The sequence below is a fragment of the Numida meleagris genome, chromosome 10 (genome assembly GCF_002078875.1).
Source record: "Numida meleagris isolate 19003 breed g44 Domestic line chromosome 10, NumMel1.0, whole genome shotgun sequence".
In the NCBI taxonomy this organism is placed as follows: domain Eukaryota; kingdom Metazoa; phylum Chordata; class Aves; order Galliformes; family Numididae; genus Numida; species Numida meleagris.
The window spans coordinates 6,381,765-6,400,507 of record NC_034418.1 but is presented as its reverse complement, the minus strand read 5'-3'; the positions used below and the strand labels follow the sequence as shown (position 1 = coordinate 6,400,507).

The 18,743-nt window shown below is 44.0% G+C and overlaps 1 protein-coding gene across 9 annotated transcripts in view; it reads right to left on the bottom strand.

The window, feature by feature from the left end:
* Window positions 418–18,743, bottom strand: part of ZNF423 (zinc finger protein 423) — a 234,897-nt gene continuing 216,571 nt past the window's right edge. For all 9 annotated transcript variants that reach the window (XM_021408570.1, XM_021408568.1, XM_021408572.1 and 6 more), the window contains one exon: window positions 418–1,049. In XM_021408570.1, coding sequence (XP_021264245.1) covers window positions 1,020–1,049 — 30 coding nt within the window. In that variant the 3' untranslated portion in view covers window positions 418–1,019. The remainder of the gene's footprint in view (window positions 1,050–18,743) is intronic.

Genomic DNA, 18,743 nt, shown 5'->3' with positions numbered 1-18,743 from the left:
AATACACAGTCTCCAATCAAGGTCCCAGAGGCCTGATCCAGTATTTACACATTTGTATACAGTCCGGAAAGCTAATTTTTGTATTGAAACAAAGAAGCACAGAGATAGGTTCAAGGCACCTGCAGACCAATTTCCCTCCAATCTTCCTGAGTTAAGGTTAAGAGTACTCATAAGCTAGCAACTCCTTTTGGTGCCCACATTTGTAAGAGATGTTCTTACCTCACCTCAGTCTGCGAAGCGCATCCAGGAGAGAACATTACGCCAGGCACAAGCGCGGGGCTTTTGCTTTTCTCCCAGTCTTCCTTCTTCATGGGGTGCAGAACTCTGCCGCTGGGTGAGCCATTGCTTTGTACAATTTACACATGAGCCAGCAGTGGTGATACGTGGCACGGACTGAGAGACAGACCAACTCTGACACTAAGCTCATGTATTCCCTTTATTGAACTGTACTAGTTATTGCAATCAGATAAGTCACATTTATAAAGCAGACCATCCAGTTGCACTGAAACCGATTATATTCATTACATAGTTTTAATCACTGTCCGGTGAACTGGCAAATCCAATCAAAGCATTAGTCTTTAATTAAAAAATGAAAAAGAAATATTCAGACAATAGCCAAGCAATCACATCACAATGCACAGTTACCTAAAATTGCAATTAAAAAGCAGTTTAAAAAAAACCACATCTAATTTTTAACTATCAATATAATACAAGAAGCAACAAAGGGCAACAGCATCAAAGCAGATTTAGCTAACACTATAAATTCAGTCAGAAGCAGAAGCTCTAAAGTACACTAGCTGAAGCAGGACAATAAAAAATACTGAGCATGGAATACTTTTAATCTCTTCCATTAATATTCATTTCCAGCTGCTTATAATAGCAGCGCCTCATGGCCAAATCATTAGAGTTTTACATCTGGGTTGCAAATGACACTTTGATTGGATGTAATGTTCAAATGGTCCTCCCCACTGTGCCACCGTCAAGTCTTCTGCAGAGAGGTGTCCTGTAGTGCCAGTGGCTCACTGTGCGTGCTGGCTCAATGTGTGGTTCTGGAAAGACGAAAAAAGGAGACATGCATGAGGGGCAGAATAATAGAAAGCATGCCCATACCCTCCTACTCAGTACCATTTATGCAGAGCTCAACATAAAAGCTTCTCAATTATTACAAAACAAAATACAGTAAAGAAAAAGCACTCATAAGTAACAGCTGCCAATATGACACATTTGCTTTGTTCTGATAGATCTGTTAATACTGGCATGAACTTAGACAAAAAAATTCTACAAGCCAAGTACAGCCATGAGGGCTTCTTTCTCTTTTTCCCCCTTCAATACATCTAAAGAAAGTGGTAACACTTCGTGGGCAAAATACGCCTTTAGGGATTCCCTTAACTGTAACAATTAAAAAAAAGTGAGTCACTGTGGGAACCCGAGCCACATTTTACTCTTTTATTATCGCTAGTAACGGGCGCAAGTACTGGCAGAGAGAGACACCAGATTGTGACACATACTCCTCAGTCCAAGAAATACTTCAGCAATAACAGCTGAACCACCAATTCAGGCAACAGGGATATTAATCCCCAGCAGAAAGAAGACTGGACGTGTAACCCAGAAGTTAAATCTCTTTAAGAACAGACTCTGCCTACACATTTCTTTCCACAGCTTAGAGACTTTCCTTTGTTCCTTTGCGGGCGGATCCCTAATAGCCTTGTGTCACCACAGTATTTCTCATCAGAGGATGCTGACCTGTCTTGCCACTTTGTGCTGGAGCCAATAAATAGCAAAGCCAATCTTGGAAGCACATTTTCAGAGCGGTACCAACTCACCTACATTTTGCACGCTGACCAAAACCCCAGTCCTTTATATAAGCGCAGCTTTATTTGTATGATTATTCAACTGTTGGAGCAACTAGAGAGGAGCTTCATGGTGAGCTTTTGTTGGACTGGGTCCCCAAGCATTCACAAATATAAAAATTCATGTGCATTATTTCAAACTTTTGCAACTTCACTGGTTTCCATCTGCCTAATAACAGAGCTGGGAAAGTCCGTCAGCTTGAAGAATACGTTTTTAAACATGAAATGAATTTTGAATCCGATTATTTATTTACAACAACAGTACTTTAAAATAAAGTAAGATATTTTAACTTTTAATAAATCATCTGGCTCTTCTAAATTATCCACAGTTACATCTCAATCAGGAAAGAAAAATGATCCTCCGCTTTACATAGAAATGACATCTCCCTAATGAAAACCGTCTGTGGAAGGAGCCAGTGGGCGGCCTGCGATGCTGGGGCGTGCAGGCGGCGGTGTCCCTGTTTGCAGTCCGGATTTCTGGACCGTGCACTCCCAAAAGCTGACCACCAGGTGTCAGAAGTGCTGCTGACTTTCTAAATCATGACAAAAGTTATCTGCGATATTGCACAGACGGGCTGAGAGGAAACTGCACAATAGCGGTCAGGCTTTAACGTGACAAAAGGTTAGAGAGAAGGCAGAAGAATTATAGCTGGAGCACACCCAGAAGGATCCCTTGTGAAATTAGATGACAATCAACGGATGAAAAGAGCAAAATAACTGTACCTTGTTTAGCATAACACTAGCCCTGTGAACACAGCCCCAGTTAGTGATGCTAATATTTCAGAATCAAATAACAGAAGAACCGTTCAAAGACCTGGAAAGCCCATCAAGGGATAAAGCATTATATCCAAATAACATCAACCGAAGCGATAGTTGAAATGGCTTTGTTTCTAGACAATTTATCCTTATCAAACATAAAATCCAATGGCTTTTTACTCTGTTATACACACAAATTTCCCCAGCTTTAAAGAGGAATGGCCTTTGCAGTGATAGATGTTATTCTGAAAACAAGTAACAAGTTATAGACGAGGATGAATGGAACCCTACAGACATCACTGCGGCACTGACAAGAAGCTTGTCCACTAAACCTAGCTGGAAAAACATTTACAAATATTAAAAAGTATACAAGGTGCACTGTGCTCAGATAGAGAGCATTTTAACAACAGGCATTTCTGGTGTACTTCACTACAATTCTATTTTTAGTTCCCCCTGAATATCAATAAGAAGAGTGAAACGTTTACCATCTTCCAGTCGAAAGAAGGGCTATGCACAGTAGACAAATCCATACTTATTTAGGCGGTGTCATTTAAAAGATAATGCACAATCAGCAATAGATGCATGACGCACAGCCTACAGTCAGGGAGCATGATTTCAAACTTGTGTGGCTGCTGCATTGATTATACCAGGCAGGTCAATAAAGGAATGGTATGTGGCTCTTAATCTGATAATGAAGCTTTCATTGTGAGCCCTCCCTCCTCAAACATAGGTTAATAATATGTTCTGAACACTCCTAATGCAACCAATATACTGTTTTTGTGAACAGAATTTACACAAAGTAACAACAGATTATACTCAAATCCTGCAGCTATTCAGAGCTGAGTCAGATAGTAGCTGAGAAACTAAGCATGTTGTAGAGCCACCAGTGTAAAATGAATAAAATACACATATTCCATATGCAGATCGTGATTTTGTTTTACTGTCTTGGGAATGGAGCATTTATTCCCTTTGCAAGCATTATTGGCAATCAATATGCTGACTAGTCCCAGGACCAAGCAGTTTATTAAATAGAGCCACATCTTCCAACAGTTTCACAAATATATCTGTGACGTCTATGGATAAAAGAGTCTGAGCATGCGGAATCCTCCGTCTGTCTGTCTGGGAGCAGGTCCTGCACAACCCATGCCCACACAAATGTGCCAGTCCTGCCCACCCTAGGGCTTGTGAACACCCAGTCACCATGTTCCTACATGGGCAACTGCCTCACCACCACTGGTGTGCGTTCAGAAGACCCCCAAAAGCCTGCCCATATCCTCTGCAGCCAGCACAGGTTTCTCACATATGGAAATGTGTTTCAGACCACACAAACGAACCTCCCAGAAAAGTCTGCCAACCTCTGTGTCTCCTACTGCAAGTCGCCATCACATCACATCTTCTTGCTTCTGCTCACTCTGCCCTGTGTGCACAGAGCTCACAGGAGCCACACCTTGCAGATGTCAGAAAGTGTCCAAGAAGTTCAATGCTTATGTCTCTTTTCTCACATGTGTTCTTTGCGTGTTTAACCCATGCTTTACGGAACAGCTTTAACATTGGGCATCCCTACGTGCATCCACAAACAAATTGCCCCTGCCGACCTTGATTTCAGACCAATTATAAAAAATTAATTCTTGCAGTCAGAATGTGCCAGGCCTTAGCAGAAATAGCTTACCCCTCCGCTACTGTGAGCTATGCCAGGCAGCAGGATGAAACCGTGAAGTCCAGGAGGGACCAAGCATCTTGAAATGTGCAATGCTGCGAGAATGCTTCCACCCACATAGCCTTCCGTTGACTCATCAGCAAACTTCCCAGCCCTTCTCAACAGGAGGGCAGGCGGGCAAACGGGAAGCAGCTCTCATATGACTTGTCAATTCCAGAGTTTATATTTAAAATAAATAAATATATATCTTAATGGTGATTTCCAAAGGAAAATACAGCAGCCGCAAAAATGAGGGCTCTCCAGGCATGCTTACGCATGTATTTGCACATCCACATGAGTACACATTTGGGGCTGGCAGGAGGCAGGACATAATTTGGAAGCTGAGCATTAAAAATGGCTCTTTTCAGCTCTTGTTAGGTCCCCAGGTTTACGCATGGCTCGCAGCTGATACCCCACAGAATGCATCATTCTGAGACATTACTGCAGCTGGAAAATTCTATAGCAGCACTAAGTCACCTGTCAAGATCAAGTAAGTCACAGCTTATTTATAGGGCAAGGTTGGAAAAAATTTTTTTTTTTCTTTTTCTTAATAATCATGCAAAATGGATAGCAATTCTGATAGCCAGATCAGGAGGAAAAATGCAACCACCCTGAGCCCCAGGGCTGTCTTGGTGTTTAAGTGGAATTTTCTACTTGCTGCACAATCCCCAAATGAACCATTTGTGGAAGTGTCTGTGACCAAGGAACTGGGCGACAGGTTTTGCACGAAATAAAAAGATTTCAAAGAATGGTTGGTTACTGTCCCTGTATGCCCTGATCGCTCTCCACATCTTCCCTGGGGACACCCCCTGCCTGCCCTTTGGATATGGATCAAGCCATTTGTGCAGGACATCTACAATGAATAGTTCTTTTTCTATGTGCATTATTATGAAAACACTAGCATGACATTCTCCATTTTCAGAGCGCTATGTCAAGAAGAAAAGCATTGGTCTTGAAAGATGATCACTTAGAGCAGTTAAAGGAACTCTTACAAGCTACATAAAGATTGAGAGAAAACACACAGAGAGAAAAGCAGCACATGATGGAGCCAAGTTCCAAGCCAGGCAGCCAAGCTGGGAGTCTCCCATACTGCAGCAAAATTCCCTGCCAACAAGTCACAGGTGTACTTCATAGGAGCAGGTGAAAAAAATAAAATGCAACTGTGTGTGGGGGGGGTGATAATGGTTTGAGGCCATAATACATCCTGTCTTTAGTGCCACTGTGTATGTGTTACGTATTTAGGTGTTGCACACCAGCCATTTCAGAGGTGTACCATCTATGCATGTGAGCTTACACACCTAAAAGACCATGTTATGCAGGAGTTAAGAAATGGCACAACAGGGCTGGTGATGGCCACTACCCTCAAATGAAATTAATAAACCTTCTACAGTTTTACATAGCGGCTGCGACTCTGATTAAAGGTTGTAAAACTACCTTCTTTCATTCCAAATACCATTAAAATGAACAGAAACCATTCCTCAAATCATTTCAACAGTAATTACGGAGACAGAACATCCATGTGACAAACAGCCAATGTGAAACTGAATTGGTGACTGGCATATGGTGTGACCCGTGGCCATGAGTGTGCTGGGTACCGGGAAGCAGCTGCTGCAGGGGGAGACACCGTGCCCACGGCTGCCCCACGCTCGTGGAAGTTGCTCTGGCACTGCAAACCACCTGGACTAGAAGCATTGACTCCAATGGTGCCACGTGAACACAGCTGTTTGGTCTCACCGTGGTTGGCTGTTCCTACTCACTGCATTTTCTCCAAGGTGTGGCGTCCTCCAGCTTGGGGCAAGAGCCCCAGCAGTCCATCTGCCCAGCAGGGCTCGGGGATACAAGAGAAGTGATCCCTCCGTATAACAGCAACACATGCAGCCTTGAGACAAAAACTAACCCTCAAATTCAGACATTGGCTTCAGGACAAATGTCAAGTCTCACATTTGAACATAAATATAAAAAAGAGAAAAAAAAACTCCAAAGCACTATGAACAGAAGTTAGAGTGTCTAAATATTTACGAAATACCATCTGCAACGTTCTTTTTTTAAAAGATGTTTTGCATCATTTGAATTCAAAATGGTCCAAAAAGCTCTCAGCCATCATTCCTCACAGACGTACACGCACAGGTACTCACTCTCTCTAAGAGCAATCCATAAAGATCAAAATCTTTATGTCTTGACTTTATAAAGAGATTACTTTAGGCAGAGGACACAGGACAAGCCTTGCTTTAGCCAGTGAAGATTATGCTCTCTATGGAAAGCGGTGAGCCTTAAATTGGTGCTGCTCTAATCCTAAACTGGAGAGGAATTCAGGGGATGCCATGACCCAGAAGAGCAAGAGGAAAAAAAGCTAAGCAAAAAAAAAAAAAAAAAAAAAGCACACTAAGGAGGAGAGGAAAACAAAAAGGTAAGATAGAAGGAGAGAGAAGGAAAGCAAGCTTGCTTTACAGGAAAAAATGATTTATTTTTATTTTCAATTTTTGGTCATTACTTTGCCATCAGACTAAAGAAAAATCACCTTTGCACTCCCTTGCAGTTTGTATGTGCTTATTTTTAGAACTGTTTGACAATTATCCAAGGGTCTAAGACTAACAGATGGCCTGTCTTAAAGCCTCATATGTTCACTAGTTTGCACTTCTGACAAACAGTAAATGTACTCAAGAGTGTGCCATAAACAGGGCTGAATGAATACTCAGAACACAATTTAGTTAATACACTTCATTAGAACTGATAGTGGTAACCAATGTTTCCCATAAAACCGAGTGTTAATTCCCCTTCCAGTTGTTCCAGGTAACTCTTACCCAGTGACATTTATATGTTTAGATCCGACTTTCCAGGAAATACAGCATCGCTTCTTCCCTTTCCCCTGATACTTCACCCACCACATAAAGTGCTTGTAACAACTGAACTCCAAGTTATCATGGTACTCAATAAAAAAAATTGTCAGGCAAGACAGGTTCACATGTCCCTTCTTTATCTGAAGAATCCCTTGAAACTGAGGTAGAGACAAACGAAAGGTGGCACATCCTTTGTGAAAGGAGAAGTCTGCCTGTGTTCCTGCCTCCTTCACATCTCTCAGCATCTGATAACTTGCCATACGCTGCTCAGTCCCAGCGTTAGCACACTTTTAGCTGGCACTTCAACAAATGCAGTTAAGAAGCTGTCCTTTACAATGCATTGAACAAAAAGAAAAAAAAAGAAAAAGAAAAAAAGAAAAGAAAAAGAAAAAAATCACTTCAAGTGTGTAGGAAAATACGTCTGGAGGTTTGGTGTCTCCGAAAGCTAAGCTGGCTGTTCCAGACACGGAGATGTGCACCCCAGCCACTGATGTTGCACACACTTTGCCAAACGCACCTCGGCACCGGCCACCCCCAGCGCTTTGTCTGAAGTCAATAGGTTCAGAACTCGTAAAATATTTACACGGAAAAAAGCCGACCCACACATGACCAACTAAACACTGTCGGCCTTTTTATAACTCTTTTCCTACCGCTTGCATTTCTCTATATTGAAATGCAACTGCCCGGGCATTGTTCTTTACAAACCACACGCACACACTTGAGCACCACCCCCCCAACCCTCGCCTGTCTTTGTTCTGCATACATGGGTCTGTGTGCTCGGCTGCCGTGCTGGACAGTCTGAACAATACGCAATTCTGTCTCCATACTGACATTGCTTTTGTTAATTCCAACATTTTCTTGAATTTGGATAGGCATTTCCGTGCTATTCTGGGTTTGAGAAATTACCTTTTAATACAAATACCTTTCTTACAGTTATTTTCCCCTGTGCCAGGCTTTCCTTGCACCGGCTAAGGATTTTTTGGATGATTTATGAATTTAATTTCTCTTCTAATTCAGGTTGCGTAGTCCTAATTGGACTCTGACAACATGTTTCCCCTTTCCACACGAGACTAATAATTCTGTACCGTCAGTCTTCCTGACCTGACATCTCTTTGTATTCTCTAAAAACTCAGAATAAAACAAGGTGATGCTGTTACAAGTGGACCACAAATACTAGTTTAAGCCTGTCACAGCATCTCATATTCGATTAAATATCTCACCAGAAAGTCTGTATGCTTCTTTCAAAAACACGGGGTAAAATGCTGAAGCACAAAAGCAAACTGAAGCTTTTGGGAAAATTTCCTTACCACGGCACTTTGGAAATAAAAACCACAGGAGAATATATTATTAAGAAATACACAGAGACTTCTGTTAGAGAAACTCACTGTAAACACACTCTGATTCACTGAGGCACCCAATGAAACAAGGGAGCTAATAATACCTGTCCTGAGGGACCACATGCTCCTGAGAATTTTACTCAGAAATGCAAATGCATCAGCATCCGTGTGGCTTGCAGCCTGCAGAATGCTACACACAGGATCAAAATAAGAGAAGGGAAGAACCGCGTACTTCTAAATGTAAAGTTGGGGGGGAGGAGGGGCAGATTTAATTACCGTTGTCAGAAGTGCGTGAGAACAGTATTTTTAGGATTCCTATGCTCCTTCCACAGCCTCAGCATTTGTCCCCAGTGAATCCCCATTTTTGCTGACCCTGACAGAAGGGCTGCTTGCAGGGTGCCCGCTCGCTGCCTGGCGATGCCCTGGTGCCTCAGCCTGGGCGCCCTGTTCCAGGGGAGCTGCTCCCACCCCGCAGCTGGCACCCACCTGGCAGGCAGTGGCAATTCGTGGTCTGCCCGAGACTGAAGCAAACTCCACTGCTGTGCTAACAAAAGGAAACATCACACTGCCAAGCTCTTCTGAAACCCAAGCCACACACCTCTGAAGAAACACCTACTGCACACACGTACAGCCCTCGCCTCCGCTACTGACGACTCCAACACACGGTCCAGTGTTGACACTGCTTTATCCATTTCTGGGTCCTGAACAGGGAAGCAATGCATTACAAAATCATTCGCAAGCAATCTTCTTAGCTGTTCCTCTCAAAACCATGATTTGTTGAGTTCTTTAAGCCTATCTGGAGCGCATCCCGTTAATCCCTCCCTGATCTAAGGTAAAACACATTGCAGAAGCCCAAAACTGTTCATTTCTTTGAGGGCTGGCATCATCATTGAGGGATCCTTTGCGACTCTTTTACAAACATTGAATAACTTTCTGACTGGCTGTCTGTTACAGGATCAGGTGAGCACCCTCTCACACACTTTTTTCTTAAAAACTACTTCAAACTGAAGGAAAACACTTTACATAGCACCTTTAGCACTCACCAGTCAAAATGCACTGACAAAAGCTTCACTGAAGGACTGTTTCTATGGGAACACAAACCAACAAAAGCCACGGCATTCAAAGTTGAACCTAAAACTGGCTTCTTCACTTGCCCTGCTGTTCCCTGGCATGGCAAGGGTCACTGAATGGCAGCTGATTTTTTGTAGCTTTTTTTTTTTTTTCTGCAGCAGTTAGGTATTCTTGGTGGCAAGGGCTGGGTATAAAAGAGTTTCAACCTTGACTGTGAATTTTAATGCAAACATTAACAGGGGCACATCTTGCAGCCTTCACTTAGGCAATATCCTCCATTGAGAACTATGGGAGCTGCAGCTGAATACAGTTCCTTGGACCAAATAACCAAGTGCAGAAAGACTGGCACCAAATGAGCTGCACCTACTGGCATCTAGGTTACAAGTAACACAGCTCTTTTATCTGTGATTCTTCTAAAAAGCAGCAACTAAAGAAAAAAAACCCTCTAATGGAATACAGATGTCACAAATTGTATTGCTTTGCATTAGGGATACATTTCTCTTAAAGGCAGACAAATATCCCCATCACATGGTGCCCACACACCACTCAGTCTGACAAAACGAGTGGTCAATGACCTGTCGCCCTGGACACAGTGGCTGTTATTGCTGATTTCCAATTTCAGAAGGGGCATAAAATCCTCCAGTACAAGTCTCTGCTATAAAATAGCAAGGCCATAGTTTATAGAAGCACTTTACATGCCTCCCCATTAGCGCACACGCCACCGGCAGAGCAGGAATCTGCAGACAGAGCTGTCATCAGCCCACTGCCCACTGCCTGAAGGAATTAACCCCAGAGGAGCTGTTAGTATGAAGGAGCCAAGGATGACTGGTTCCCATAAGGAACAGTGGGGCCAAAATATCACCAACATAAGCTGTCTCCTCAAAGCCACCACGAGACAAAGCAGTGAGGCAACGTTGCTGTGCTGTGTGCACAAAATAACTGTAGCTGTTACAAAATGGGATTTTCCAGGCAGCGCTACTGCATTACAAGTGTCACTGATATTTAGAAAATTTGACTTCTAAACAGCAAGATGCTACATTTAAAGCAAGCATGATTTCATGCGAAGACTAAAAGCACGTGTGAGCCTCAAAGGAGGACAAATTTTTCAAGAGCAAATGTTTTACAGCTCCTCTTGGAGACACAACCGTGTGCTGCAGTGATGACAGATACACTATATGTGGTCCAACCTCAGTGCCCATGGCCACGTGTTCAGGTTGAGCTGCCGCAGAAACGAAGGGTGTTCGGTGGTTGGGCAGGAGCTCACCTCGGGGTTGGCTCTGCAGGCAGCGTGCTGCTGTTCCCACGTGCTGCACAGCCGGAGCCACGCAGGCTCTGCAGCACTGACCTCCGGGTCTGCGTGCCACCTGCCCAGGACACAGCAGAGGACACACGAGATGCTCTGCAGAGAATCAGCTCAAGTACTGCAAGCGAATAAGCTCCGGACTGCTGCTGCCAAATATGGGCTGGCTCACACAGCGGTGGGGTGGCAAAGCCTTGCTGAACCCACCGTGACCCGACACAATGGCACGAGGTATCTCTATGCTGAACCCACCAGCACACGTAGTCTTATCTGTATCATCTAGCTTTTTCCAACAAAGCCCCATCACCTCACTGTGGACAGGCAGTTTACCACATTTCAAGTTATTCTACCAATATGAAACACGTGAAGAAAGGATGAAGCCCAGCAGCATTTGCTGCATGTGTACGGTCATGGCACGCATGAGCTCAGCCTGCACACAGAACACTGCTGCGCCATTTTGGTTTAACACAGAACAGGCGCAATCTGGAAAAAAATGTTTTCTAAATGATCTTACTTTTCCTCCTTTCTCCTTTGGTCAAGGTGCGATACAAAACCAACCTCAAAATATGGTGTTAACACCGAGCATTTACTATGCAAACATTGCTATGTCTGAATACATTTCTCTGAAAGCAACTTCAGGAAGAGCAAGCAGCAAGACTACTGCAGAACTGCTGTATGTCTCTATACATAACTCAGCTCTCTGAAAGCAGGTTGGACTGCAAATACAACAGCCTTCCTGCCAAAAGCACAAGGTGCAGGCAGCGACATCCCAGCTGCAGGCAGGCAAGCTACCAACTTACCGGCTTACAGTTCCTTCTTTTGTTCTTACCAGGCCCCATTGTTTCCCGACCATTCACTGCTCGAGCTCTACATCCGACCTCAAAGAGCAAGGAGAGCAGGTATACCAGTGAGGAAGCAGCTGGCAGCTCTCCCATGCTATTTAAAATGGCCCCGGGAAGGCTGCCCCAAGGGCAGGACCTGGTCCTCAGCTGCGTCCAGCAGCAGCAGGGAAACCACTGTTCCTGTTGCCTTTCACTGACCAAGAGCCAAACCCCGGGGTTAAACCCTACCTCTCTTACTTGGCAAAGCACGAGCAGGCTCAAGGCCTTCTAAATTTCTTCATGAAACTATTTTTCAGATGCCTTCTAATGGCAGAAGTGGCGGAGGCTCCACCAGCACCGCAGAAGTAGGAAACAGTGGTACAGCATCAATCCAGGATTTCCTGTCTGAAATTTGGGCTTCACATCTAAAATACAATATACACACAATGCCTGTACGTTTGCCATACATTTATTATCTTCCTGGGGAAATGATATAAAGGACAAAAGAGACTATGTTTACTCCCTCCCCCGCTGCTTTTACAGTCTAATAATTTATTTCTCCTGGACATAAATTTCAGATTTAAACAAAATCCCCGAAACCTAAAGATGCGACACAGTAGAGGCTAGGACAGTATTTCTTTCTGTTTCAGAGATGGAGTGTTTAATGCATTGCTCTGTTTACCAGTGGCCTTAAATTTCTGGGGAAAAAAGGACACCGTTAGACTGTGGCAGACCTTAGATGCAAATACAGGTGGATTATGATCACCTCCATCCACAGTTAAAAATATCTGGTTATTGAAAATGGTTTTTCTAGGTTTAGACTGTTTATTTTCTTCCACAGAAGCCGTACTGGGGGATTCTTTTACAGCATTTTGCTTACACTGTAGCTATATATCATTCATGTCTCTGAAAACTAAGTACCTTTCTACGATGTAAGAAATCTCCGCAATTAGAAACACAACCATGTCCTCTTTGAGGAAAATAAAATAAACAGAATACATGTCCAAACCACTCAGCAGGTAAGACAGCAGTGATCTTAAGGCAAATGCAAAAGCCCAGAGTATAAATTCATGCTAACTGTTACAAATACATCCATCTGCTCACAGACTAACTAGTGACTGAAACTGATGAATCCACTGAAAGGTAATTTTCGAGTCCACTAGCGTCTGTCCTCTTCCAGTAATAAAGTAAATGCTTTTCAGTAACTGTGCTGCTTTTGAATGCCAATTTCCATTTAAGCAGGCTTGGGTTTTGGTTCTCTCTACAAAAAAAAAACCATAAAAATTAAAAAGTGCCTACCAAATACCTTTTCTTTCCAAAGGTCAAACTAAGCTTTTAAAGAACAAGCAATATTTCAAGCCAGAGAGGACAAAACTCCAATCAGATAAATGGTGTGTGTAATGACTGAATACCATGGCTGCCTCAGGTTTCTTGAATGGGCTGTAGGATGGAATTTGGCACAAGCAGTCTGATGTTGAAGCTTACATCTCTTTTACTGCAGACAAGAAATACACTAAAATATATAAATAATGAATGTGGCTGGGGATCTCTGCTGGTACTACTGCTGGTTCTGCAAGATGCAGGAGCAGAAACACAGCCTGCTCCATGTTTTTGTTATTAGTGAATCCTTGTTCTCCAACAATAAACACAGAATATTTTATCTGAAATGGATCCTGCAGTACATACAATATAAGTTTCAGCTCTTTAAAAGTGCCAGCAAATTGCAGAAAGATAAGTTACAAAGACGTACCTAATTTGCTGTGATGAATTGTGTGCATGCTTCAGTGATCAAAACTGCAGCTGAGACCTATTATATTTAATGATCCAGACATTTCTTGTGAAAACACTCAGGCATATACTCTTATGTCTGGACAAGCATCCCCGTTTTGCTCCAGCAGCAAGCAAATTAAGAAACTGAACTTTTAAAAGCATACTGTACTCCACCTTGGATGAGCTGTTTAAAACAGAGACTGCTCAAGCTCCACTATTTTCCTTAAATAATGTTTATATTCTGCCCTTTCCAAAGCAGCATCCCTGTTCCTTTGAAAGCTAACAGCGGTTCCTTTGGACGGCAGTGATACTCACAGGAGGAAATAGAGCTAATCCACGCTCAGAACCCAAACTGTGCTCCAGAGCCGCTACTACAGCAAAAGAAAATCAAAGTGCCTGTACTAGAGAACTCCTCCCATTGGTGATTACAAATGAACACTGTGACAAGTCTTTTTGGAGCAAAAAAAGAACCCAAAAGAACAGAAAATGAAACAAAACAAAAAACCCCCATATTTTTATTTTCCTACATACTACAAAAACATTGCTTCTATTCTAAGGAGCATGCCCTGCCCGGAGCCCTGGTGGTGGGAAGCGATGGTATCTGGATCTGCTGTCCCCAGGGTCACTGTCACTGCACAGCCAGCTGTGCTGATGGGCACGCTCACAGACCACAGCTTGCAGCCCCTGTGCTCCTGGCTCCAGGCACAGCAGTGGGAATGAGACTTGGTACCACCTTCCTACGGGGATAGGAATTTTGTCTTACGAACACATCAAGGACTTCTGAGTCAAAGGGCTGAGGTTTCCTGAGCTCTCAAGTCTGGCTTCTCCACGATTTTCCTGCATAGATCTGAGTGCACTGTTCAACTTCAGACTTTCCAAATTTGTAAAATAGGGAAGAAAAGAACTAGTGAGAACAAGTACGTTTAATTCATTCACAGTTGTAAAAAACCACAGAGATTTGCAGAGAGAAACTGCACAAAACATAAACCACAAATCCAAGAGCTCATTTTCTCCCTCCTTGGTCCAGAAAGTTTGAACTTTTTTCTGTCATTCATTCTTCAACAAAATGGAGCAAATTGCATCTTGTGCGTTTGACTCCAGAAATGAGGATTTCAAAGTGCTATTTCATTCACCCGAGGAGCTGCTAAATACTATCACAGCAGTCATTTGCAATAGTGTGCTAAAGAATGAAGAAAAGGTATTTGTTAATTGTTGACATAACAAAATTAATTTTCCATCCCTAAACTTTTTCTCATCTCTCCTGTGAGCTCTGATGCAATGTTACCGACTGGCACTGCTGAAATGCCAACTTGCATTTCTCATCCTTAATTTCACTCTAAATGTCATTAGTAATTGTTATTGCCAGACCAGAGAGTGCAATCTGGTCTTTCTGAAAGAAAATCTATTTCTCATTTCTTCTCCTGTGCTTCCTCCTTTTGGTCAAGGATGGATGTTTAACATGCCCACGCGCTCTGTTTCCAATAGGATGAAAATGCATTAATGTATCAGGAAGTAAAACATTCCCGCTGTACTTATTTACACACAGTGTGCCTGGATCTTTATGAATACCAACCCATATGTTCAGAGGGGTCTTTAAAGCATAGCTTTCAAGAACACTAACAAGTCTTAATTGACTAAAGCTAACAAAAGTGCAGAAAGGAGACATCCTTTAATGTGCACATACAAACCCCTCTCTGGATTCTTTCATCAGCTGCTTCCTTTTGAGGGTAATCATATTGCCAAACACAAAAGCAACACCTTTGCATGTTGTGTTTCTTCTCTTTCTGCCACATGTAAAAAAAAGCCAACAAACCAACAACCTTCAGCCCGGCTGCGCATACCGCAGCTAGCTTTGGTCTCAACTAGCATGTCACCTGTTCACCCACGCAAGTACAAAGGGCTTCCACCACCAAGTGAAACACAGAGGTTAGATGTGTTCAAAGGAAAGCCTGCAAGGGTCCAAGGCCAAGTCCTTGCACGTCTCCACATCGCACACCAGTGGTTTACAGCCACATTCAGCACCCACAGAACCTGCCCTCCAGCACCAGGGGGAGAGTGGCACCCTGGCACTATGACTCCATCCTGGGAGGGACTGCGTGTGCCACGAGAGACCACTCAGTGGGTTCCCCAAAATCAGCACATCTTACACGCGCGTGTCTACACTGCATTATAATGTATATAAAACAGTCCAAAGCTAGGCTGCGTTTCCATATCCATTAACTAAAGGCATCTTAGCTCAGAATAAATAGACATTTGGACATTTCCAGCCAGGAATTGTGCTTTCAATAAACACAATTGATGCATATACATTGTCTCTTGGCGGCTTACACTCATGCCCATCTGTTGGGATGGCATGGTGCCTACACAAAAGTTGGTTGGACCCCTGCCTTAGGGCATAGATGACAGGCAACGACGGGTTTAGCTGGGCAGCCTGAGCGCCGGCTCCAAGTGCCATCTCTGCTGTAGGAAGCCCCTTCTGTGTGCCAGCGCTGCCACATTGGAACGACATGCCTCCTTACACTTGATCACACATGTTGACACTTGGGTGCGCTTAAGTGCATTAATGACTCAAACGATGCCTTTCACCTGGCTCCCTTTTTTTCCCCCCACTCTGCATCACTGCTGGGTTTTCTGCACAAGCTAATGCCAAGTTAGGCACACTTTGTTAGCCGGGGCCAGCCACAGAATGCCATTAATGGTGCAAGAAATGAAGAAGGCTTTTTTTTTTGTTGTGGGACAGCTACTCGTGTTTCTAAGCTTCAGCTCGGGCGAGTCTTCGTAGACTTGAGACATCTTTACGCATCTCTCTGAAGAGATGTCAGAGATGACAAAAATGAAGCAATATGTTGATCAGAATTTCCTTTCCAAACAAACAAAAACAAAGCTGCACCTTGTCACCATGCCAAACACAGGGCAGTTTGGGATTTCTGTACCACCCTCACACAAAGCAGGAGCAACCTGGCTGTGCCAGAGCCTCCCCATCCTGGGGGCAGGGAGCAGAGCGCTGGCGAGCCACACAGAGGGGCTGGGGTGCCTTCCTCACACAGCATTGCCCTCCAGGGTGTGAGGCCCAGGACAGAACCACTTCTTCTGCAGAGCCCCGGCAGCATTCCCACAGCTCTGGGCACTATGAGATCCTTCTCCTAACCCCAAGTTTGTAGACAGCCACACAGACCAACCCCGCTGAATTCAAACCTACTGAGATCCACAGACCCAGGGGGCAAGACTCTTCAGCACGGTGACACCAGAGCAGAGGTAACACTTCTGGTTTCACAGTCCATAACGAACGTTCAGGCAGACAGACTCAACGTGATGGGTATGTGCCTACAGCACTTTTAATTTTTAATTATTGTTAGTTATAATTATCTGACTGCGTCTGAATGAAACCCAGCAATATGGTTGGAATAGATTTTGGTGTTCTTGTAATTTATTAGCTTTGTAACTACTAATAATTAAAATTTAACAATACTCTAAGCACCACAGCAACGTTTTTCAGAAATGCTAGCCAGTTCTGCTCACGTAACTGCCTGGGTCATCTTCAGGATTTTAAGAGGACAACCAGTTAAAAAAAAAAAAAAAAAAAGAAATGAATACATTAATACAGAACTATAAATTCTGTTCAAAATGAAAAAAAAGGTTTTACTTGTGGAAAATTATCTGCGCGCATAATTTTGTTGATGCTTCAAACAGAACTTAGGAAGAGCTTGTGGCTTGTTTCCAGCTACTGTGTTGACACTGCAGCCCTGCTAAGCTCTGAAATAAGCAGGGGTTACGTAAGTGGGAGGAGCGCTGCTCTGGGACACTGCTGCGCTCCAGGTCCCGTTGCCCCGCCACGCTCCCCTGTCCCCAGGGAAACATAGTTCCTGCAGCAGCAGCAAAATGCCACAGATTTGCATTTCCCTCTCTGACTGTATAGACACTCATCCAGAAGCACCGAGATATTTCAGGGTCTCCTAAGAACGATTTGATTCCTATTTACTTCAGCTTTCTCATCCCTCCAGGAAGGAGGCAAAGCCTGTTTTTCAAGTAGGAGCTGGTGACACCGAACACCAAACAATTTGGAAGAGCTGGGTGCAGACCCAAGATCTCTCCAGTCTCTCTTCTGTGCTCTGACCACTGGTGGCAAACGGAGCCCCTGGATGGAGCTCTGGGGCTCCCACTTCCCACCCGCTTCACTGCACAGCCCAGGGAGCGCTGGCAGCAGCGGCTGGAGCTGGTTCCCCCCGCCCCGCAGCGCTGCTCGCAGGGAGGCCCCAGGGCTGCAGAGCAGCACCTCCCTGTCTCCCATCGGGACCTGTCGTACCCGGGTGCCTCAGAGCGGTGCCCTGCTCCCCTGGGCAGCACGCAGCTTGGTATGAGATGCGTCTGACACCAAGCTGACGTTAAAGGCAGACTTTAAAAAGAAAACCTGCTTAGGGCTTGATCTGCTGTAATCAGTGGAAAGAATCCCAAGGACTTTGATGTGGACCAAATCAAGCCCCTGGAGGACATTCATGGTAAATCATTATTAATATAATGAGTGCAATTTCTGTGCAGCAGCTCATGCCTGTTTGTAGATATATGAAAATTGCCAGCTTTTCACATAAAACAAAATGAGGAAGGAGACAGACCACAGTGTTAACCAATGAGCCATAGTAGCCACTCTCTTTTTGATACACATTCATTTAAAGGACCCGGGCACCTGAAATGATAGTAAATTCCTCCGGTGAAGCTCCCTTAATTTTACAGTTTGACATATCTCCAAATGTGAGCAGAACGAAAGCCCTTTACCCGTAACAGGCAATGAAACACCTGAACACCTGCGCTAGGGAGGACCTGGCAGTGCCCTGCTCCCCCGGTACCCGGATTGCGTGCGCATTGTTTATTGTATCCCTTGCCTTAGTTTTCATCAATTGTAATCATTTAGGAGGAAACAGTATGATTAACAGAACACAAGCAAACAGCAGGAATTAATCCTTTAAGTACAAATACTCCATTGGTTATGTGATGGCTCCTTGGAAAACGCAGTGGCAAAAGAGCGCGTACAAAAACTCTCCTCCAGGTTCCTCTAAAAGTCACTGTTCAGTCACACTTTGCTTAATGCAGTTCTCAATGCAACCAACTGAGCAGGCACAGCCCCCAGCTGGGAGCAACGCCGTAACCCTAACTCTCAGCACCCATTAGGTATCCCATTTCTGACCCATCTCTGGAGCGGGCAGGGCTCCCTATTACATTTTAAGTAGTAAAGACCAGAAGTTCAGCTGTCAGAGAGCTATTCACCCCCACATCCGCATTCCTCATGTCCCACAGTGGCTCCAGCTGCATG